The following is a 24,644-nucleotide window of genomic DNA, read 5'->3' on the forward strand; positions in this document are numbered from 1 at the left end:
CAGATGCAGCACCCTTAAGCAAGTACAAAGTCTGCACAACTCTACACAATGGTCCTGCTTTGCTTTAAATGTGAGGTTTGACTAAAGTCCCCACAAACTAAAATATGCTACAGAGAAAAAACAAATCAACCCACACTCTGAATTTCTAACCCAGAACTATGCCTTTCAAAGTACGAAGTATCACACATGGTCCCCCACTCCAGAGAACATAAAGTCTAAGTGAACAAGAACAAATGCTCCCTATACGCCATTTCAATAAACACAATGGAAGCAAAAGTCAAGTGGCATTCTACCAAGGAAAGCTAAGATGTGTGAAAGGAACAGAGGCTGTCAAGGAATGCTGGAAGCAGGACTGTGAGGGGCCAAATCTGCATATGCGAATGGAGGAAATGGACAGGAAAATCAGGGGAGCTTCAAACAATAAGCTGCTCTTTCTTGCACTGGTCTTGCTCATTTCTACCATCCAGAAAGAGAATTCTCTTTTTTTTTTTTTAATTTTTTTAATTTTTATTTATTTGTGATAGTCACAGAGAGAGAGAGAGAGAGGCAGAGACACAGGCAGAGGGAGAAGCAGGCTCCATGCACCAGGAGCCCGACGTGGGATTCGATCCCAGGTCTCCAGGATCGCACCCTGTGCCAAAGGCAGGCGCCAAACCGCTGCGCAACCCAGGGATCCCGAGAATTCTCTTTTAGGATTAATCTTGGGTTTGCCCAAGCCTATTTTATTATTTTTGTCCTCCAAAAGAAAGAAGAAAACTAGGGCACTGCAGGAGTTAGTTAAAAGTGTGAGGTTCCTCATCAGAGGCCCTGGATTTAAGTCCTCGCTCCCCCACCAACAAATTATGTGAATAATTTACTTAACCTTTCTGGGCCTTAGTGTTCCATTTATCTAAGAGTACTACCCGCAGGACAAGGCTGCAGGGAGACTACATGAGATCATGTGTACAGAAAGCACTTTTTAAAACTTTTAGGTAATAAGTTATTCTTAGTGATTTTAACCAAATTACCATACATCGATCATCTTCAGATTTCAAGAGCTATGTTACTAAGCATTATTTTATGAATACTTAAAGGAGTAACTTTAAAATTTAAAACACTAGGTTATTCTCGGTGGGGGGCATGGGAATGCAGATTGATTTTAAGTGATAGGAGACAGCTATATAAAAGTTTAACTCTGATTTTGGTATAATCTTGCTACAAAATAGGATGCCGACCCAAACGGTCTTTGGAAGTTCTTTACCCAACATTCCTGGATTATCTGAAGTCATACTTACAACTGACTTCGAACAATTAAAGTCTCTCTTGATTAATCGATGTTAATTTCCTCTTTTGAAAGCCAATTGCTTCTTTTGGAGGAAAAAAAGGCAGTTTAATTGGAGCTTTATTCAGCAATTTACCTGGAAACCTTCAAAAAAAGGTTTCAGAAAATTTGATACATTTTTTTTTTTTTTTTTAACCATAAACAAAAGTTTCCCTATGAAACTGGTACCACTGGGTCAACTTTATGGTACACTTCAAAATTTAATCTCACATCTCTTATAAAATTCAAGTATCCATTTCAGACTACAAAACAATCACTTTTTAGGAGGGTTGGAAGCTCTTCAACTGAATAATTAAACCCTAAAAAGAATACTCTTTTCATTTTTTTTTTTCAAAGTAAAAGAGAATTTACCCCAACAATAAGCAGAGTGGCTCCTGGGGGTTCAGGCCTTAAAGGCCATAGGCTGAGTTTCAGCTTCAGCTACTGCCTCAAATGATCAGTAAAGAGGGGGACTATGTGGGTAACCATCTCCCAGGACTCTGGTGAGGGGGACTAAACAAAACAGTGAGAAAGAGTTGATGGCAGTGTCTAGGACATGTTATGTATTACCTATCATCATATATATTATCGACCAAACAAGAAGAGAGTGGACTCCAACAGCAGCTTGCATTTAAGAAGAGAAGAGAAGAGAAGAGAAAAAGAGAGAGAGAGAGAGGGAGGGAGGGAGGGAGGGAGGGAGGAAGAAAGGAAGAAAGGTGAAAGAAAGAAAGAAAACATTACCTACAGGCTTGACTTTGAAAAAAAAAATCAGCTTCTTCATTAAAAATGATTTACTAAAGCACTTGAAGTCTTCACCTGGACCAGGAAGACAGAATTTTGCAATTTCAGTTTTAATGAATGTTAACGTTTAAAGAAACAATAAGGAGATAATTTATGAGTGACTATCTGGCTGGGTCCTTCAAATAAGGGGGTTCCTATTCTCCTCGAGGTGGTCTTGGGTCCACATTCCCTGACCCCCCCACTACTTGCCCAGGGCTACTGCACCATCTCTGGCAGTTCCCCTGCACCCACACCCCTGTGCATCGTCCTTTGTGTATAAACTCTCTTCTCATTATCCTTATCTGACTGAGCCATCTGTTTCCTGTTGGGATTCTGAATTATACAATCACTTTATACTCTAACAGTCCAGAAGAGTTCTCACATCATATATACTTTGCACTTTGAGTATTGTTTTTCTCTGTGAATATGAGGTTTTAAAAAAAGAGAGAAAATGTATCCATTGCCCTGTTGTTTTTACATTTGATTATCAGTGATGCTTACTATTTTTCATGTATTTATTAGGCATTTTTAACTTCCTTTTCTGAGAATCACTTATGCCCTTTAGCCATTTCTCTAATGAGATCTTAGAGGGTTTTTAAAAATAAGTTTGAATGATCTTCATGTACTTATCTGCTCTTTGGATGAAAGAACAAATCTACTTAGCTTAAGGAAGGATGGAATTTACTCTAAGGACAAAGGGGTATCTCTCATGGATCATCAATGGAAGGACTTAATTACATCTTGGGAACGGACTAGGACTAGGGACTGGAGTGTCATAATGAGGTTGGTAAGTCATCTTGACCCGTATTTCACTTCTCCTTTTCTCTACATGTCAACGTCATTCTCCTTTATCATGACCAAATTATTTTCACTGCTTTCTACCCATGAAGCAGAAAATGATTATAACCAACCAGCTCCAAGCTAACAACTCCACTATTCAAAAGAGCAGCCAGCAGGGATGGCAATCCTAAAACCCATTCCAAATTCCTGGGTCAGGTGACCAGCTGAATGCAAGTCACATACTACTAAGAGGGCCAACTGTGCTGTAACCATGTATTTAAGAGTGGGGATGATACCTAAAAAAGAGGACTAGTAGAGACAACAAAGATGTTTTCTAAAACTTCAAAATGAGTAATGTTAATATGTTAAAGTCGTGTTTTGTTCAGTTTTTAGATTTTATTTATTTATTCACAAGAGACACATACACACAGAGGCAGAGACACAGGCAGAGGGATAAGCAGGCTCCCTGTGTGGAGCCTGATTCCGGATTTGATCCCAGGACCCTGGGATCACGACCTGAGTCAAAGGCAGACACTCAACCACTGAGCCACCCAGGTGCCCCTATGCTAAAGTCATTTTAATGCTCACTGTTGTCACCTTTGAAAAAACTTTTCTAATGTCTATCTAATAGAATTAAATAAGCAGAATTAAAAATACACTATTAGGATATTTCACCCTAATTCAGTTCCAAAGTTACATACGAGTAATATAATTATTCTCTGAGAGGTTAGGCTTTGATGTTTTCATACAACTGCAGGCATAACAACTGTTGATTACAATGCTTAGTCACTGGCATATTTCAGACTTCAGTAATTAACTGTGGCACAATCCTACTAAATGGGATAAACTAATTAAATGAAACTGCCTGGATTCATTATAAAGTGAATTTCATATGCAAAGAAGGGCTATAACCTGTTAGCAGAAGATCTGTGCTGAATCTCAGAATGGTAACACTTATGAGTAGCACCCCTGGAGGGAGTCCTGGGTTACTTCCAGGTTAGAACTCACAGCAAACATTCTATACCCATACCTTTACAGAAAGAGTAATATTAGATAAAGTCCCAAATACACACCACCACAGCTAAACAGTCATTACACTAACAATCCAAAGGTATTTCTTGGTAGAGAAAGCAGGCAGACAAAAGTGGACAGCAAGAGATACTAATTTTTAGCCAAGTTTATCAATCTCCAGACTTAAGCAGTTTCTCACTTTGGGATGGATATCAAAGACTGCATACCTACAGGACCTTGCAGAATATTAGCAATGAAAGGAACTTTCTGGGTCACCTCAGCTGACCTCCCATTTTGACCTTGACCTGACCCAGGTCCCACCTCACTCTTCTCAAGCCTATTTTTTGGCTTCTCAATCATCTACCCCTTATCTTCCAACCTACTCAGTCTAACTTCCTCACACCCTTTTAAGTTTTGTTTTGTTTTGTTTTGTTTTGTTTTGTTTTTTTGAGCTATCTTACCTGTCCAGGTCTGGTCTCCTGTGTCCCACCGCACTGTGGCTCTACCAGGGTGGCCATGCCTCTGAGAGCAGCTGTCCCTTTCAAGTACTGCACAGAGGTTGCCACATCCAACTTGTGATGGTTATCAACTTACTTCCAGTAAGCTCCAAATTCATCCTTTTTGACTTCCCTATGAAAATGGATCTGGGCCCTTTAAATAGTTTTTCTTTGCTGTTTGCCACTGAAGTTTTGTCAGTAGGGGGCAGCAGAGACACACTGGAGGAGGAAAAGCAGTTCTGCTTCCCAGTTCTGGTACGGTTCCCTGAACAGACACTGGCAGTGCTTCGCTAGTGTCTGCCAGAGCTCTTCTAGCAACTTAAAAGTCCTGTGCTTTGGGACACCTGGGTGGCTCAGCAGTGGAGCGCCTGCCTTAGGCTCAGGCATGATCCTGGAGTCCTGGGATCGAGTCCCACACCTGGCTCCTGAATGGAGCCTGCTTCTCCCTCTGCCTGTGTCTCTGCCTCTCTATCTCTCATGAATAAATAAAATCTTTAAAAATTTCAAAAAGTCCTGTGCTTCAAGAAGCAGTCTATCCATTGGTGAACAGCCATAGTTATACACAAATAGTTTCTCAAACTGAGCTGAGCTTTGCCTCATCTGCCCAATCTCGAGTGTGATTTCCTTGCTCTGAAGTAACACAGGATAACTTTCTTCCACAAGAAACCTCCTCAGACATTTGATAACAAGTATTTGCTTACTCTTCACCTTCTGTTCACCAGGTTAAGAATATTCAGCCCTTTTAATGCTCTTCTGTATCAATCCCCAACATCTTAATCCTCTTCTGGATGTACCTCCCTCCCTACCAGCTTGTCAGTGTCCCTTCTAAAGTACTGCCTCAGAAACAAAGCATAAGGCCCTGATGTAATGGATGATGGCCTGCCCTGATCAGAAGTTCCACTTTCCTCAATTAGGTGTCACACTCATCCCATACTTTTTTCCCCATTGAGAGAGACTTGCTTTCTTCTAGGGTTGATACGGGTTTACCAAGCCCAGAGTAATCTGTATGGAATGAGAGTAGGAAGCCTCCAGAAAAACAGAATTCCACAAGACCTAGAATGATCATGTTGTAACAATGCCAGGCTAAGGCACAGGCACCATTCATAATAATATGTTCAGATTAATGATAATAGTATTATGTATTTTCAATTATATGTGCTTCTACATAATACATATTGTATGCTATATATCACATATTTTATATATATATATATATATATATATATGTATATCCATCCCATATATATAAAATAGGCCCTTTGGACAAGTTTCATTAAAGTCTTATTAATGTTTTATGGACAATTAATATAGTATCCAAGTTCAAGGCAAGCATAAACATCCATGGTAATCTAGCCATTTCATGATATAAAACAATAAACATTTAAAGCAATGAGAAAGGAAAACATTTCTTATATCTCAAAGTTAATCAAACTAATGCATTTAAGACCACTCAACAGTGGGAGTGCCTGGCTGGCTCAGTTGGAAGGGAATGGGAATGCCACTCTTGATCTTATGGCCAGCTGTGAGGAATTTGAGGGTGGGTGGGGTGTAGAGATAACTGAAATAAATAAAACTTAAAAACCCCACAAATGATCAATAATGATATCCAACTTAAAATTTAAAAGCCAGTGTATAAACCAAAGAAAGGTGATTAAGTAAATAATGTGGTGAGGCAACATTTTACAAGGTCATATTAATAAAACTTTCTGAATATACCCTGAATTACAGTGAATTATTCTCAATATTATGTTATACACTAAGCTATATTTAATTCTAAAACACAAGGTCTTTTAACAATCCTAAGTATCCAGTCAAGATTGCCCTTAAAATTAAAAAAACATTTTTAATTTAAAATTTTTCCCTTTTTTAGACCATACTTCTAACACTCTAGCCTAAAAAATGCAATTAAATTCATATACTAGATATGCATGATACTTTTATAATTTTTTTTATCTATTAATCATCACAATTCCTCTAAAAGATGTCTTTCCCTAAATGAACTATTGGGACTTCATCAAGATAAGAAGCTTTTGCAGAGCAAAGGTACAGTCAACAAAACTAAAAGACAACCTACAGAATGGGAGAAGATATTTGCAAATGACCTATCAGATAAAGGGCTAGTTTCCAAGATCTATAAAGAACTTCTTAAACTCAACAGCAAAGAAACAAACAATCCAATCATGAAATGGGCAAAAGACATGAACAGAAATCTCACAGAGGAAGACATAGACGTGGCCAACACGCACATGAGAAAATGCTCTGCATCACTTGCCATCAGGGAAATACAAATCAAAACCACAATGAGATACTACCTCACACCAGCGAGAATGGGGCAAATTAACAAGGCAGGAAACCACAAATGTTGGAGAGGATGCGGAGAAAAGGGAACCCTCTTACACTGTTGGTGGGAATGTGAACTGGTGCAGCCACTCTGGAAAACTGTGTGGAGGTTCCTCAAAGAGTTAAAAATAGAGCTGCCCTACGACCCAGCAATTGCACTGTTGGGGATTTACCCCAAAGATACAGATGCAATGAAACGCCGGGACACCTGCACCCCGATGTTTCTAGCAGCAATGGCCACGATAGCCAAACTGTGGAAGGAGCCTCAGTGTCCAACGAAAGATGAATGGATAAAGAAGATGTGGTTTATGTATACAATGGAATATTACTCAGCCATTAGAAACGACAAATACCCACCATTTGCTTCAACGTGGATGGAACTGGAGGGTATTATGCTGAGTGAAGTAAGTCAGTCGGAGAGGGACAAACATTATATGTTCTCATTCATTTGGGGAATATAAATAATAGTGAAAGGGAATATAAGGGCAGGGAGAAGAAATGTGTGGGAAATATCAGAAAGGGAGACAGAACGTAAAGACTGCTAACTCTGGGAAACGAACTAGGGGTGGTAGAAGGGGAGGAGGGCGGGGGGTGGGAGTGAATGGGTGACGGGCACTGGGGGTTATTCTGTATGTTAGTAAATTGAACACCAATAAAAAATAAATTAAAAAAAAATAAAAGATGTCTTTCCCTAAAACCATACTGTCAGCATCTTCTCTCAACTCTACTTTTTTTTTCCTTCTCAAGTGTCATTGCATAAACTTGAATTCTGGCTTCAGCCTCTAACTGAAACATCAGAACTTATTTCTCTTCCTTCCCTTACTTACAGTGTACAAGTGAGACCACACCCTTTCCTATTATGCTACAGCCCAGAGGGCAGCTTATAATGAACCTAACAAGGTGTCAAATGTTCCTGTTCTAGCCCAAATTAAAAATGCTGCGTTTCCATCATTTCCTTTTTAAGTTTTCCAGGAAGAAATAGTTTCCTGTAAATATCTATTGCTGAGAAACACATATAAAACAAAGTTCAACAGAGCCTTGGAAATTCAGTGCCTACAAAATGCAAAACTCTCCTACTTCTGGCCAAGGGGCCTGCAACATAAACAGCTAAATGTCCAAGAAAATCCATCTCTCTTTTTCCACACTCATCAAATTTTAGCTGAAATGTGGCTCTCTGCCAGGACTGTATCTCTCAGCTCCCCTGTAAATGTGGCCATCTGACATAGCCAATACAATATTCAATGGAACGTGAGCATGGGTACTATGTGACATCACCAAGCCTACCTCATGAATGCCTTATAAGTATAAAAACAAAACGACCTTATAGTCCTTTGGCTTTGGAAGCCACATGTTGACGATGATAAAACAGTCAGATTGAGGTCCCTGGATGACTGTGTGGAGCAGAGCTAGTGCAGACCGAAAAAATTTCCTCAAAACCATTTCCTAGGGAGAAAAAAACCAGCAAAAAAACCTATTTTAATTATTGTTGGGTCTTTTGTGTCAGCAAAAGATTAACCCTGTAGTTTATTCTAACCAACAGAGATAATAGAAAATTCATTTAGAAAATTATTTGGGGAAGGAAAAACAGTATATACACATGGACTTTAAGTTCTAATGGTAGATTCAGATTAAAGGCAAATAGTATCCATGGTTTAATGATAATTCCAAAGAGAAATAAACCCACTGGAATAAACACTTGTGTCAACGCACTTTTCCTTGAACATTCCTTAGCCAAGTCTTCACCTCTTCACCCATCATTACTTCTCCAAAAGAATTAGAACTCACCACAGGACTCTGGTTGTTCCCCTGCCTTCAGACAGCAACTCCTTATCTTGGTCCCAGTCTTTCCATTCTCTTCCTTCTCTCGATCCTGCTGGGCACTGTGGTCTCGTGATTAGGTATATTCCTAATCTACTGAAATCTGCTGAATTACCTACATGTCTTCACATACTTCCTTTTGTACTTCCCATTCTTCTAGTTCCTGTTATTCCAGCTCCATGTACAGTAACCACGACTTCATGACAGGTCCTTAGTAATATACTTACCTCATCTCACTACACATACACTGGATTACCAGATTCAGATTCATCTTCTAGAAGAGCATCTTTATTACTACTGCCAAAAAACTGGTTTACAGTCTACAGGCCAGGGGTTGGCAAACTATGACCTGTGGGCCAAATCTGACCTAGCCATTTTTAAAAATAAAGTTTACTGGAAAACAGTCATACTTAATCATTTATATATTGTCTACAACTGCTTTCACATTATACAATGCCAGAGCTGAGTTAGTTGTGAAATCGACTGGAGGATGTAAAGCCTAAAATGTTCACTGTTTGGACCTCAATAGAAAAGTTGATCAACATGTGGTATAGACCAACATCGTTTCTCAGAAAGACAATGGCCACTATCTTCTTATTTCTTATTCATTTAACACCACAAGCACCTATACTGGTAAAATATGAAACACAATTATATATACACCCAGAGATATAAAATATATGCTACCTCCCCTAATCAGCCCTGAAGCTCTGGGAGAAGATCAGTAGATGGTAATCTTACTCAAGGCAACTCTATGCTCCAAAGTAGAGTATGCCCCATTTCTGGAATGGTAATAAAAAACATGGTTATAGGAAAGGACTTACTGGTTTCCTAACATCAAAAATCAAATTCTTGGGCAGCCCCGGTGGCACAGCGGTTTGGCGCCGCCTGCAGCCCAGTGTGATCCTGGAGACCCAGGATCTAGTCCCAAGTCGGGCTCCCTGTGTGGAGCCTGCTTCTCCCTCTGCCTGTGTCTCTGCCTCTCTCTCTCTCTGTGACTCTATGAATAAATAAAATCTTTAAAAAAGAATCAAATTATTTTTGGTTTATTTTCTAAAAGGTTAGTCTTGTATTTTGCCCAGGAGCTGTACCTTACAAATAAACATTTTTATCATTGATTTTTAAATATTCTAAATTATTTAATTTTAATGATTGAGCTTTTAGTACTAACACTAATAATTTTGGCAATCATAAAACCTCACTTTACAAGTCTAAAACTAGTATGATCTAATACTTTGAGAATCCCATTTAGAAAAGCCCTTGTCGGGGCACCTGGGTGGCTCAGTGGTTGAGTGTCTGCCTTTGGCTCCAGTCATGATCCCGGGGTCCTGGGATCGAGTCCCACATCAGACTCCCCGTGGGGAGCCGGTTTCTCCCTCTACCCATGTCCCTGCCTCTCACTCTCTGTCTCTCTCATGAATGAATAAATAAAATCTTCAAAAAAAATAAATTCTTTAAAAAAAATAGAAAAGCCCTTGTCGATGGAGACCAGTGCTACCTTCTTCACATATAAACAATCCTAAATCAACACCATACTTTAAGAACAGCCAAGACCATTATCACAAAAGAAATAACAATTGTTGACAAGGAAGTGAAGAAAAGGGAATGCTTGTGCACTGCTAGCAGGAATGTAAATTGGTGCAGCCATATGGAAAATAATATAGAGGTTCCTCAAAAAATTAAAAACAGAACTACCATATGATTCAGCAATCCCACTTCTGGGTATTTAGCCAAAGAAAACAAAATCACTAACTTAAAAAGACATATGCACACCCATGACCACTGCAACATTATTTACAATAGCCAAGATATGGAAACAACCTAAATACACTGACAGAAGAATGAATAAAGATAATGTGGTATACATGCACAATGGATTATCCAGTCATGAAAAAGAAATCTTGCCATCTGTAATAACATGAATGGACCTTGAGGACATTATGCTAAATGAAATAGGTCAGATATTAGGTGATGTCACTTAGATGTGCAATCTAAAGAAAAAAAAAGGGGGGGAAGCTCATAGATATAGAGAAGAGGTTGGTGGTTGCCAGAAATGGGGGACAGGTGAAATAGGTGAAGATGGCCAAAGATATGAACTTCCAGTTATAAAAATGCATGTCATGGAGATGTAATGCACAGCATGGCAACTATAGTTAATAACACTGTACTGCATATTTGAAAGTTGCTAAAAGTAAATCTTAAAAGTTCTGATAAGAAAAAAACTTGTAACTATGTATGGTGACAGATGTTAACTAGACTTATTGTGGTGACTGTTTTACAATATATACATAAATATCAAATCATTTATGCTGTATATCTGAAATGAATATAATATTGTGGATCATATATCTCAAAAAAAAGCAGTCAAGAAAATGCACATCCTTACATACCAGGCTGTCCTTAATTTATGCTTCATCAGATTATGTTAATTATAATTTGATTTGAAAGCATATCTGAGATAAAACAAACACGATTTCAGATTACTGCTTTCTTTTAACAGCAAATACAATATGTAAACATTATTTTTTTTAAAGATTTATTTATTTATTTATGATAGACATAGAGAGAGAGAGAGAGGCAGAGACACAGGAGGAGGGAGAAGCAGGCTCCATGCCGGGAGCCCGACGTGGGACTCGATTCCAGGACTCCAGGATCGCGCCCTGGGCCAAAGGCAGACGCTAAACCACTGAGCCACCCAGGGATCCCCTGTAAAGATTATTCTGATTAACTTTTTAAAAATCTTCAATTATTCAAGGCTCATATCACAAAAAGTAGGGAAGAATGCTTCAGGTGTTCCCCAGCTAGATGAAGTGGAGAAGAGGAAATCAAGAAGGTAAGACCTGAAGACAGTACAACATTAAGGAATTCTATGTAATATTTAGTTCTTGATCCTCTATCCACTCACCCCTCTACCGGACAAGAATGTATTATGCACCTACTGTAGCAGGGCAGAGGCCATGAGAGGTGTGAAGAAATAGTTCTGACCATAAAGTGCTGAGAGAATCCAGGTAGGAAAACCATATGAGCACCACTCGAATACGTGGTGGGATGCAGTTAAAGTGCTGCGGAGAGAGAAAAAAAAGAAAAAAAAAGAATGTAGGGGTGGTGGAAGGGGAGGAGGGCGGGGGGGGGTGGGGGTGAATAGGTGACGGGCACTGAGGGGAGCACTTGACGGGATGAGCACTGGGTGTTATTCTGTATGTTGGCAAATTGAACACCAATAAAAAATAAATTATAAAAAAAAAAAAAAAGAATGTGGTTCATTCTGCTGGCACAGACTTGTGACTTCATCAAAATGGGGATCCGGGGAGTGGGGGTAGGTGGGTACTGGAACTCAGCCTTGGAGGAAGTGCAGATTTCAGGAGAGTGAAGAAGGAAGGGTGATGGGGGGGGGGGGGTGGTTAATGCTACCCACAGAATATCACAGACACCAATTATGGGACAGAAGGCATGGAGTAGAAAGTGGGACAGAAGAGTTGAGGCCAAAGGATTTCTGGATCAACTGTAGCTTGTTTTAAAGCTTTCTTACCTTGGTTTCACTATAACCAACCCATAAAACAATAATTTACAAGGCCAAAATAAACCATACTTTCTCCTGAAAAGTGGAAATTGTTTTATTATATATCATCTAAGCATTCTCAAAGCGGACTTGCAGAAATGAGTCATCAGACTGTAAAATATCATCACAAATATCTGCTAGCAAGGGTTTAGACAGCCAGTGCTATGTTGATCTGTTTGCAGACATTTTCTAAAACAATGTTTCTTCAGGTTTATGGTCACATTACTGTCAGCCTCTCTAATAAAAATGTACACTTGTATTCCAGCTGTATTGCTGGTGGAAAGAGTAGTTATTCATCAAACATCTTTTAAATCCTCTCTCCAAATAACCTACTCAGCCTAGTGGGGAAACTCATCCTGAAAACAAAATACTTAACAAGAGACAGCCACACATGAGCACACACGCGGAAAGAACAAGGATTTCTCAAAAAAAGAGTAACTTCTTCCTTCTTCCAACCAGAATCAGGACATTATTTACTGTGATGCCTAACAGGATAAAAATAAGCTAATGCATCAAGTCCCAGACATGTGATCTGAGCAATGCATTCATTATAAAAGCATTCCTACAACAAAATAATTGAGAGTTCCCAGTGGAATTAACTATAATGGGATTACCACTTGTGTCCACAGCAGTTTTATAAACTGAACCACCTGCTCAATCTAGTAAGTACCCAAAGACTCTCAGGTAGAACACATCCTTATGGGATGAGCCTTGCCAATCAGGAAGACTTTCCTCCCTAAAGGTTGCCACAATAAACCTATCCATTTCTCCATAGGAGGTTTAATGTTTCATGTCACTTTTTGTTTACATTCACAGGCTCAACTCTGGCTCCATCTCTTGTTGCTCTTTTCATGGTTCCCTATTTCTTGCCCTCAAATCTATTCAGAGAAATTCTCTTCAGTAAACTTTGTTTATAGTGCAGATTTCACACATCATTTCTTGCCAGTATTGTGAATCCTGGATAGAGATCTAATTATCTCCCGAAGAGCTGCCAAACAAAAGCCTGGACTGCAATATTCTCTATTCCCTTTATAATGAACCTGAATCTAAGGTAAAAATCAGGCACAATCAAGTAATACTATTTATGAGTTAATGAAAGAGGAAACTCTCACAACAAAGATTTATAAGCCTTGATAGTTGACCCAAACTGTATTTTAAGTCAGGTGGAGACAGGGGAGGTAGCAAGGAAGTAAGACTTAGGACAGGTGAGGGTAGTGAGAAGGAAAAAAAGGTGGAGAGTCGACAACTTCAGCACCCTATTTAAGAGAGACTCATACATGCCAATTAAATCTCAATTAAAAAGAGCAAGAGAACCACGGCATCAAAATTAGATTCTTACACAACTCAATTCAATATAATCAATATTTATTGAACACTTCCTATGGGCGGAGCACCTAGGAGACTTTGTAAAGACGACACTGGTTTGCCACACTTCCACAATTTGTTGAAACACCAAGAGTTGATTTTTTAAAATTTCTTAAAACCTTGTTTATGCATCACATTTTCCCTTTAAGAGACAATTTCAGGAAAATGGGTGAGGATGTGAATGGAGGAAAAATTAAGGTGGAGGCCACGAATCCATAAGTATGGTAAATACGTAAATGCTTATCATTTCAAATTTGCTAGAAGGGGGGTTGAGAATCTGAACCTCGGCTTTCTGGCAGCCAGGACACAGGGAGGAGAGGCTACACACTCATTTCATTCACTGCCCGTACAGTAAACCCTGCATCTGGGTAGGAGCAACCAATGACTCTAATACTAAGACTAGACAGCAATTTCTTCTGTGGGTCCTCTTAAAGGGCACCCTTTAACTGACTACCATGTTTCACAGGGCTGCTTATTAAAAGGTATGCTAATGTGGAAAATTCAGTAAAAAACACTTGGGTGAGGGATCCCTTGCAGTCTGAACATACACCTCAGAAAGCCTGTTTTTTTTAAAAAAACAAAAAACAAACAACCCAGGAGGGCACCTGGGTGGCTCAGTGGCTGAGTGTCTGCCTTCGGCTCAGGTCCTGATCCCGGGGTCCTGGGATTGAGTTCCGCATCAGGCTCCCTGCAGGAAGCCTGCTTCTCCCTCTGCCTATGTCTCTGCTCTCTGTCTCTCATGAGTAAATAAATCTTTAAAAAACCAAACAGGAAAATACTGTGGTAAATTAAATGATATTTTTTTTAAAAAAGATGATACTTCTAGAATATGGCTGAGAAAACACTTTATTAGTTTATAGCCTATATGTTAGCTCAAGATGCCTATCATAATGGCTTTAGGGTTCTAATGCTAGATACTGTTGAATAAGCATCATTTCACAGATGAAAACACTGGTAATGACAGAATGAAGTACAGAACGAGACAATCTATTCTGACACGCTTACCAAATCAAATAAATTTCAATTCCTTTTCAAAGGGAAAACAGTTATTATAATCACTAGGTAGAACTGTCACTCTACTGACTGCCTAAAATCATGAAAGAGGCTCATTCAAACATTAAAACAACCATTCTGACAGTGACAATATTTTACTCAATACTATACTTACACCCCCTGGTAAAATTACCAAATGGCCACTTTAAAGATGGAAAGAACTTTGGTAACCAATTAGACAAGTCTCCTTGTTTTGAAAAGGGACTACAACAGGCCCAAATAGACAAAATAACTTGGCTAAGTTCAGGGAGCTATGGGGTGGCAAGACGAGGTGGGCACTCAGATGTCCCAATCGCCTAACACCAATGAAATTAGCTGCTCATTTCTATTCTATGACCTAAACACATTTAGTTTATATGGCTGTTCGATCAACTGGTATTTGCCTCAGGTTTTTTCCTGTTCGATCAACTGGTATTTGCCTCAGGTTTTCCACCTTAGTTTCACAGGGACCTTATTCAACAAGTATTTATCTGCCAAAATACAAAATTATTTTCTAGCTTAGAGTATGCCAAAACAGCACTAATATCATTAAACTGCAGTGAAGAGCACAACCTAAAAACAAAAACAAAAAAAAGTAAGCACTAATACCTAAGTGCTAGAAAGATGGTAATGTTTAATATTTAACAAACTGGTCTAGAGTTACTTTGCCCCAATGTCTTCTACAGCTTAAGCAGCATCTGCAATCTACAAGCAAATGTTCTCCTGAGGAGAGAGCTCTGAAACCAGTATTACATAATACATTGCACTAACTACAAACACAAGAGGAAGAATGGGAGGAAAGTGTCAAATGGGAATGACCTAAATTCAAAAGGTAAAAAACAATTTCTAAATTAACATTTGGTGGTGGAATGAAAACATGTATTGCTTTGTTTCCAGGTGTTAAAAAAAAAAAAGCATACCCCAACTTCTCTGCCAAGTACAATTTCTTTTCTTTTCTAAATTTTAAACACAGCGTAAGTAGGGACTCAACTACTGTACTTGCTGGGGGCTTGAAATCTTACCGGGGAGTTTCTCAAATCAAGCAGCAGAAAACTCAAATTAAGAAAGGCACAACCAGGTAAAGGCTTTCAGTTGAGAGATAATTCACTAGGTGCCATAATCACTGCAAGCTGCGTCCTGCAGAACAGAAAGGCCAGCAGGAGCCATGGATCGCCCTGACAACCACTCAGCCAGAGTGCTGCTGAGAAGCAGAGATGCTGACACGGGAACGTGACCACAAACGCCTGGGCATGCCTTGCCTAAAGGGAACACAACATGCTCTTGCTCTCTTATGCTTCAGATTAAATGTGTTCTTTCAAGAACAATTCTGGTATGCTAAACGTATCCATGTTGACAAACTTTTTTCCACCCACAAAATACTAGCCGAGTATTACCTACCATGTGAAGGATTAGAATTGTGTATTTTCCAAAATTACTAAATCCTCCTATAAAGCACACTCATACTTTCAGAAAAGTATGGGAACACTTACTTGAGATACTATTAATGACAAGTCCTTGCAAGCTAAGATTTTATGAGCTGTGGGGATGCAAATATCACTTTTGTTGGTTTTTCCTCCTGTTGTGTTCACAGACGCTAGGGATCTGAATGTGGCAAAAGTATATAAAAAACTTTAGTCACAGGACTCTTCATAGCAAATGGGACAACCACAAAACAGTGAACCTTAGAATAAAAAATGTCCCTATGGGGATCCCTGGGTGGCGCAGTGGTTTGGCGCCTGCCTTTGGCCCAGGGCGTGATCCTGGAGACCCGGGATCGAATCCCACGTCAGGCTCCCAGTGCATGGAGCCTGCTTCTCCCTCTGCCTGTGTCTCTGCCTCTCTCTCTTTCTCTCTGTATGACTATCATAAATAAATAAATAATTTAAAAAAATGTCCCTATGGCCAGTTAATTTGATTTACAGAAAATGGTTTAGTTGTCCCAGCTAAAACTCCTAAGTGGCCAGGATATTTGTCAGTTTCTTTATGGTATAATTCAAAGAGGCATATAAAGCAAACTCACAGGCTTGTCTTTCTTCTTTCAGGGGTCTTTTATCAAGTAAAATGATGGAAGCATTTGCACTTCTAAAGTTCATTAAATTGATTTAATAGCATGGACTGTCAAGACTTAAATATCCGCAAATTAGGAACAAGCAAATGTGAGGTTTAAGACGATTACCTAGAGGCAAAGTACTGACCACAGTTGCCCTATGATTAAGCCTAATAAGCCTCACTGTATCATTTTCTTTTTTTTTAAGGGCATCCACATTCCTGCTGGGGCATGCAGTCGCATCAGGTGGGAAATACCGAGAAAGGGGCTTAGAGATGATAACTGGAGAAAGGGCAGCCAGCCTTGAACTCTGCAAAAATTCTACTCCGGATGTTACACGGACTTAAAAGAAAACTGAATCACTTATGTTCAAATGGTGGTATAGTGAAGGGGGTTCCTTGTGTTGCGCTGTTTCGCAGGTTGGTACGTTTTTGGCTGTCAAGTGCAATTCTTTTTAATAAAGTACAATTTCACAGAGTGGAGACCCCTCTCTCCAATCTACTGCTAAATCTGCCGTTTTAAGGAATTTGCCCCCTTTCCTAGATGTTAATAACAAAACGCTCTTCTCTTCGTTCTCTTTCAAACACGCAGGAAAAGGAGTTTTAAATATATATTTAAATCATTTCCTCCCGTACTCAAAGCCGTGAAGCCCTGAAATAGCCGAAGGGGGGACACACACACACACACACACACACACACCCCGCCACAGGAAGTGAAAGTGACAAGATAACGGCATGGCTTCTTTTGTTTTTCTTGTAAACTGCACAGTTAAACGCATTCTTCTCTTTAACGATCTGAAACTAAGATAATGGGGGCCGGGGAGCGGGGTGCGGGGCGCTGAGAATTAAAACTCAGAAACCCGCTCCCCAACCACACGCACCTGGGAGGCTCTTTGGAATGGGGGGGTCTTTCCTCACGAGGCTCAGTCAGGGCTGTCAGGCTCCATCCCAAAGCGAGCTGCACGCGGCATTCCCCCCCATCTCGGTCTTCTCTGGGGCACATCCACCCTCTTCCCAGGCCACAGTACAGCGGGGTCGGGCCAGCCGCTCCGCACCGACACGCGCTCGGGGTTCACCGGGTCTCAGAACGCGACGCGAGTGTCTTCCCTCTGCAGAAGGGAGGGGCGACGGCTGGGAGGCTGGAGGCTTCACCGTCCTACGACCGCGCGCACTCGGGGCAGTCACTCCGCTCCACCGTTTCCTGGCCCCCCGCGACCCAGCCGACCGCAGAGTGACTGAAAACTTCCTCCGGAGCCCCTGTGGCCGCGGGGGAACTGCCTGCAGGGGAGATCCTGCCGCTGCCGGGCGCCGCCCGGGCGGGGGGGGGGGGGGCTCCTCGTCGCCGCCCCGGCCTCGTCGTCCGCGCTCGGCCCCCGGGCGCGCCTGCGCCACGAGACCCGGGGACCCCCGGCCGCGGCCGGGACGCCCGCTCGCCGGGGTCCTCCCGCGCGCCGAGCCTAGGGCCGGCAACACGCGGCCGCCTTGCCCGCCGCCGCTCGCGCCCGGCTGCCCCACGCGAACTCTGCAGCCGCCACCGCCCCGCCAGCGCCCGGACCGGGCTCCGACTCACCTGAGGCTCCGGCGTTCGCGGCCCCGGACGCGCTCGGCCCTGGGGTCCGGGGGTCGCCGGCAGCCGCCGGCCGCGCGTCCAGGCGCCCCTCAGGAGCATCATCCTGCCCGCGCGCGGGCTCCCGCCCCAGTCAGCCCGCCATCGTCCGCGACCCCGGAGCGAGCCTGCCGCCGGGCGGGGGCGGGCCGAGGGGCGGAGGGTGTGTCCCGCTGCCCGCGGCTCTGCGGGCGCGCCCCGGCGCCGGCGGTTTTCTCTCCTCCGACCGAAAAAAGAAGAAAAGGGGAGGGGCGCCAGCGAAGAGAGTTGGGGCGGCCGCGCGGGCGCTCCTCGAATGAGCGAGACCCGGCGGCCGCTTCTTGGGAGCTGCGGACTTCAACGGCCGCCGTTAATTCCGGGGGCTTCGCTTCCCCGGTCCCGCCTGGAAGTTCGTCTCCAGGATCGAGGGGCGGAGGGCGAAGAAGCGGGTGCCCAAGGCTCCACCCTCGGGGCCCGAGGTTTGCGGTTCGCTGCGGGGCGGCCCACTCGCCGCTCTTGGGGACAGTCTCTACCACGGCACAACGGGCTTCTCTTGTCGGTCGTTTCTGTAATTGAAAGAGCTCAGGAACCAGAACTTAGTCTTCCCAGCGACTAGGAAATGTCATGTTTTGTCTTAGAGACTTTTTGTTTATAAAAAGAAATTTTAAAAGACTTTTTTCGGGGGATCCCTGGATGGCTCCACGGTTGAGCGCCTGCCTTCAGCCCAGGCCTGATCCTGGAGTCCCGGGATCGAGCCCCGCGTCAGGCTCCCTGCATGGAGCCTGCTTCTCCCTCTGCCTGTGTCTCTGTGTCTCTCATGAAGAAATAAATAAAATCTTACCAAAAAAAAAAAAAAAAAAAATTTCAGAGCAACCTAATCTAAGCTTTCACATAGCTTACTTACAATAGAGTTCTTAGATAAAATACAGGATGCCCAGTTAAATTTGAGTTTCAGATAAACAATTTAAGTATGTAGCAAATGTTGCATGGCTCACACTCTAAAGAAAAATGAGATATTTGGAATATACTTAAATTATTTATCTGTAATTGTTTATCTGTAATTCAAAGTTAATTGGGCATCCTGTGTCATAATCTGGTAAGTCTGCAAGAGGTTTAAATTAATGAATCAAAGCTGGCAAACAATGCAACAAGTGGCAGACCTCTCCTGATCAATATCTTTCTTTATTGAAAAAAGATGGAAGTTTCTATGATAGCAAAAACTTTACCATTAAAGTCTACTTCCGGGCAGCCCCGGTGGCTCAGCGGTTTAGCGCCGCCTTGGCCTGGGGTGTGATCCTGGAAACCCAGGATCAAGTCCCACATCAGGCTCCCTGCATGCAGCCTGCTTCTCTCTCTCTCTCTAATAAATAAATAAAATCTTTAAAAACAAAAAAGACTTAGAAAATATAAAGTCCACTTCATATGTGTTAACTTACATGTGTATTTCAAATTACAAGTGCCCTGGACAGATAGTGACTGACACATGAAACGTTAAGTTCACATGGGAAGGTAATTTACTTGAGTTCTTTCCTAGTGTTCCAAATCAAAGAAAAGAGTTTATCTTGGCATTGTGAATAAGAAAGCAATGAACATGGGAGTGAGATATCTTTTTGAGGTACTGATTTCATTTCCTTCAGATATATATCCAGTAGTGGGATTGCTGAGTCCATGGTAATTTTTTTTTAAGATTTTATTTTAGAGAGAGAGAACATGCATGTGCATGTACAAGCAGGTAGAGGAGCAGAGGGAGAGGGAGAGAGAGCGCCTCAAGTAGACTGTGCACTGAGTGATGCTGGGCTCAATCTCACCATCCCAAGATCACTATCTGAGCTGAAATCAAGAGTCAGATGCTTAACCCACTGAGCCACCCAGGTGCCCTGGGCCCATGGTAGTTATATTTTTATTTTTCATTTTTATTTATTTATTTTATTTTTTATACATTTTTTTAAAAAATATTTTATTTATTCATGATAGACATAGAGAGAGAGAGGCAGAGACACAGGCAGAGGGAGAAGCAGGCTCCATGCCAGGAGCCTGACGCGGGACTCGATCCCGGAACTCCAGGATTGTGCCTTGGGCCAAAGGCAGGCGCCAAACCGCTGAGCCACCCAGGGATCCCCTTATTATTTTTTTAAAGATTTTATTTATTCATTCATGAAAGACACATAAGCAGAGACACAGGCAGAGGGGAAGCAGGCTCCATGCAGGAAACACGACATGGGACTCGATCCCGGGTCTCCAGGATCACACCCTGAACTAAAGGCAGACACTCAACCGCTGAGCCACCCTGGCGAGCCATAGTTTTATTTTTATTTTTTAATTTATTTTTTATTAGAGTTCAATTTGCCAACATATAACACTCAGTGCTCATCCCGTCAAGTGCCCCCCTCAGTGCCCATCACCCAGTCACCCCTACTCCCCCCCCACCTCCCTTTCCACCACCCCTTGTTCGTTTCCCAGTTATGAGTCTCTCATGTTCTGTCTCCCTCTCTGATACTTTCACTCATTTTCTCTCCTTTCCCCTTTATTCCCTTTCACAATATTTTTTATTCCCCAAATGAATGAGACCATATAATTTTTGTCCTTCTCCGATTGACTTACTTCACTCAGCATAATACTCTGCAGTTCCATCCGTGTCGAAGCAAATGGTGGGTATTTGTCATTTCTAATGGCTGAGTAATATTCCATTGTATACCTAGACCACAGCTTCTTTATCCATTCATCTTTCGCTGGACACCAAGGCTCCTTCCACAGTTTGGCTATTGTGGACATTGCTGCTATAAACATTGGGGTGCAGGTGTCCCAGCATTTCACTGCATCTGTATCTTTGGGGTAATTCCCAGCAGTGCCATTGCTGGGTCGTAGGGTAGCTCTATTTTTAAATCTTTGAGGAACCTCCATACAGTTTTCCAGAGTGGCTGTACAAGTTTTATTTTTAATTTATTGAACATCCTCCATAGTATTTTCCATAATAGCTGTACTAATTTACATTCATATCAATGGTGAGTAAGAGTTCCCTTTTTTTTAATAGCCAAGATATGGAAACAACCTAAGTGTCTATGGAGGGATGAATGAATAAAATGTGATATATAATTATGTATATTATACATGTTCTGTGATGTGTATCTAGTATATTATATGCTATTATATGTAATGGAATATTATTCAGGCATTAAAAAAAGAAGGAAATCCTGCCATTTGTAACATTATAGATGAATCTGGAGGACATTATGCTAAATGAAGTAAGTCAGATAGAGAAAGACAAATACTATATAAACTTACTTGTATGTGGAATCTAGAAGAGTCATCCTCACAGAATCAGAGATTTGAACAGTGGTTACCAGGAACTGGGAGATGGGGAAAATGGGAAGCTATTGGTCTAGGAGCACAAACTTTCAGTTATAAAATGAATGAATTCTGGGGATCTAATGTACAGCATGATGACTATAGTTAATAATACTATGTTGTATGCTTGAAGTTTGCTGAGAGTAGATCTTAACTATACTTACCACAACAACAACAACAAAAAAAGTAACCATGCAAGGTGATAGATGTGTTAATTAACTTGATTGTGATAATCATTCACAGTGCATACATATATCAGCCCATTGCATTGTACTCTAAATATATACAATTTTTATTTTTAGTTATACCTCAGTAGAGCTTGGGGGGGGAGAAAAAGGAAGAAAAGAGTTTGTTTTGGGGGGAGCGAATGGGGAAAAGGAAGAGAAAATATCTATTTTGGAACACAGACTCCACCCATACACATCATTGTAATACTTTTTTCCCAATAGTATTTTGGCCACATTCCCTAATTAAATTTTTTTAAGATTTTATTTATTTATTCATGAGAGACAAAGAGACACAGGCAGAGGTAGAAGCAGGCCCCACACAGGAAACCCAATGTGGGACTTGATCCTGGAACTCCAGGATCACACCCTGAGCCGAAGGCATATGCTCAACCACTGAGCCATCCAGGCATCCTTAATTTTTGTAGCACAGTAATTTTGCAGTACTCTCTATAGAGAGAATAGAAAAGATAGCTGTCTTTTCTCCAGTGTGGTGACAGAGACAGGAAGTACTTGTGTCAAGTGCTCAAGGGCAAGGAACAAAGACCTCAGAACTAAAGAGAGGAGCACCTGGGTGGTACTGTCAGTTGGGTGTTTGACTCTTGATTTCGGCTCCCTTCATGATCTCAGGGTCATGGGATCAAGCCCCACATCAGGCTCTGTGCTGGGAGTGGAGCCTGCTTAGGATTCTTTTTTTTTTAAAGATTTTATTTATTCATGAGAGACAGAAAGAGAGACAGAGACACAGGCAGAGGGAGAAACAGGCTCTAGCAGGGAGCCCGATGTGGGACTTGATCCTGGGTCTCCAGTAGGAGACCAAAAGCATGTGCTAAACTGCTGAGCCACCCAGGGCCCCCTGCTTAGGATTCCCTCCCTTCCTCTGCCCCACTCCCTCTCTCTCTCAAAAAAAGAAAAGAAAAAAAAAAAAAAGAGAAGAGAGAAATGCAGTATTACAGGGAGGATCTTAAAAACAGCCAATGTAATTCCATTTACATAAAATATTCAGAGAAGGCAAATCTATAGAGACAAAGAATAATTAGTAGTTGCATGGGGCTGGTGGTGGAATTGGGAGTGATGTAAATGAGCATGAGGAATTTCTTTGGAGTGATGGAAATATTCTAAACTAGATTGTGGTCATTGTTGCATAAGACTATAAATTTGCCAAATAATCATTTGTATGCTTTAAATGAGTGATCTTATGGCATGTAAATTATACCTCAATGAAGCTGCATAATTTTTTTTTTCTGAAAAGCAAGATCAGAGATTCAAATAAGAAAAGGCCGGATAATCAAAATACCATTTATGAACTAGCTCAAATTCAGTCTCCATTTGGGATCCCTGGGTGGCGCAGCGGTTTAGCGCCTGCCTTTGGCCCAGGGCGCAATCCTGGAGACCTGGGATCGAATCCCACGTCAGGCTCCCGGTGCATGGAGCCTGCTTCTCCCTCTGCCTATGTCTCTGCCTCTCTCTCTCTCTCTCTGTGACTATCCTAAATAAATTTAAAAATAAATAAATAAATAAGTCTCCATTCTCACCAAGATTACCATATGTTGTGGGGAAGTTTGTTGTGCACCAAAGTCAGTGTGCTGACTTCCCAAGTTACCAGAACTATGTGGTTAGTAAACAGAAATGATGTTTGAATTCAATGGACCCAGAAGTTGGTCTATGGAATATTCTTCCAATTACTACAGCTCCTATATGAAAGACACTTGATGGAAGTTTCCCCAAATTTAAGAACCATCCTAAGAATTAACATTACCATGGCAAGTTATAAAGCTTAGAGACACTTTTCTAAACTATCAGTGTTATAAAACAAATCAACATGCTAGAGAAAAAAAGTTATATTTTTATTGTCTCCATGGAAAGAATTAAAAAATTGTTGTGGTATGAAAATTTAAAGAGAATGTAGCCAAAATACTGTTGGAAAAAAAGTATTATAGTATATATACTTTATACATATAGATATGTAGGGATAACAGATTTTTAGAAATATTTTCCCTTGGGGGGTTTGTGCTTTTAAAAAATGTATTATTTATAACTTATTTTCTCACTCTAGCTATTCATTACCATGCCAATTTTGTATTCCTGTGTATTATTTTTCTTAAAAAGGGTCTTCCAAGTTGTATAAGCTTCATGCTCCAGCTTCAAAAGCTGATTCTGCCTCTGTGGATCAGGTATAAGTACTTTGTGTTATCTTGTGTAGTTATTACAAAAACCTGATGGGATAAGAATTATTAGCTCCCTCTTACAAATGAAGAAATTGAAGCTTGGTAGGTTAACTTATCTAAGGCTATACAGTCAGAATTCAAGTATGGAATTCTATAACTATGACGCCAAGATTTTTGGACTCAAGACCCCAAGTTAAGCTTGCCTATCTCTTCTGACATCATCTAGCCACCTGACCTTCCCATAACCACAGCTAGGATTAGGGTGAGGTGAACTGTTGAAGTGCAGAGTCAAATTCTATCTTTAGCTAAAATTTTGATATTCTGTTCATTATGGAATTTTCCATTAAATTTGATTTTTAAAAAATACTACATTAGACAACCAGCACCACAGAAATACAAATATAAGAGAATATTATGAAAAACCATATACCAAAAAACTGGACAACCTGGAAGAAACAGATAAATTCCCAAAATAGAAAGAGATAGAGATTTTGAACAGACCAAAAACCAACAAAGAAATGAAATCAGTAATCCAAAAACTCCTAACAAACAAAAGTCCAGAACAAGATAGTTTCATAAGAGAATTCTATGAAACATTTAAAGAAGAGTTAATATTGGGTACCTCAGTTCGTTAAGTGTCCAACTCTCGATTTGGGCTCAGGTCATGATCTCCGAGTAGTGAGATCAGGCCCTGCATTGTCAGGCTCTGCCCTGTGCATGGAGCCTCAAGATTCTCTCTATTCTTGGGATGCCTGGGTGGCTCAGTCTGATAAAGGTCCAACTCTTGATTTTGG

General features: G+C 41.1%; 1 protein-coding gene across 1 annotated transcript in view; it reads right to left on the reverse strand.

Moving 5' to 3' along the window:
* MCUB (mitochondrial calcium uniporter dominant negative subunit beta) overlaps positions 1-18,469 on the reverse strand; it is a 100,251-nt gene extending 81,782 nt beyond the window's left edge. Inside the window, exons 1-2 of the mRNA XM_038581923.1 lie at positions 18,099-18,469; positions 8,029-8,151 (exon numbers count right to left, since the gene is read on the reverse strand). Coding sequence (XP_038437851.1) covers positions 8,029-8,151; positions 18,099-18,200 — 225 coding nt within the window. The 5' untranslated portion in view covers positions 18,201-18,469. The remainder of the gene's footprint in view (positions 1-8,028; positions 8,152-18,098) is intronic.
* Between the last annotated feature and the right edge of the window lie 6,175 nt (positions 18,470-24,644).

Source organism: Canis lupus, chromosome 32, assembly GCF_011100685.1.
Source record: "Canis lupus familiaris isolate Mischka breed German Shepherd chromosome 32, alternate assembly UU_Cfam_GSD_1.0, whole genome shotgun sequence".
In the NCBI taxonomy this organism is placed as follows: domain Eukaryota; kingdom Metazoa; phylum Chordata; class Mammalia; order Carnivora; family Canidae; genus Canis; species Canis lupus.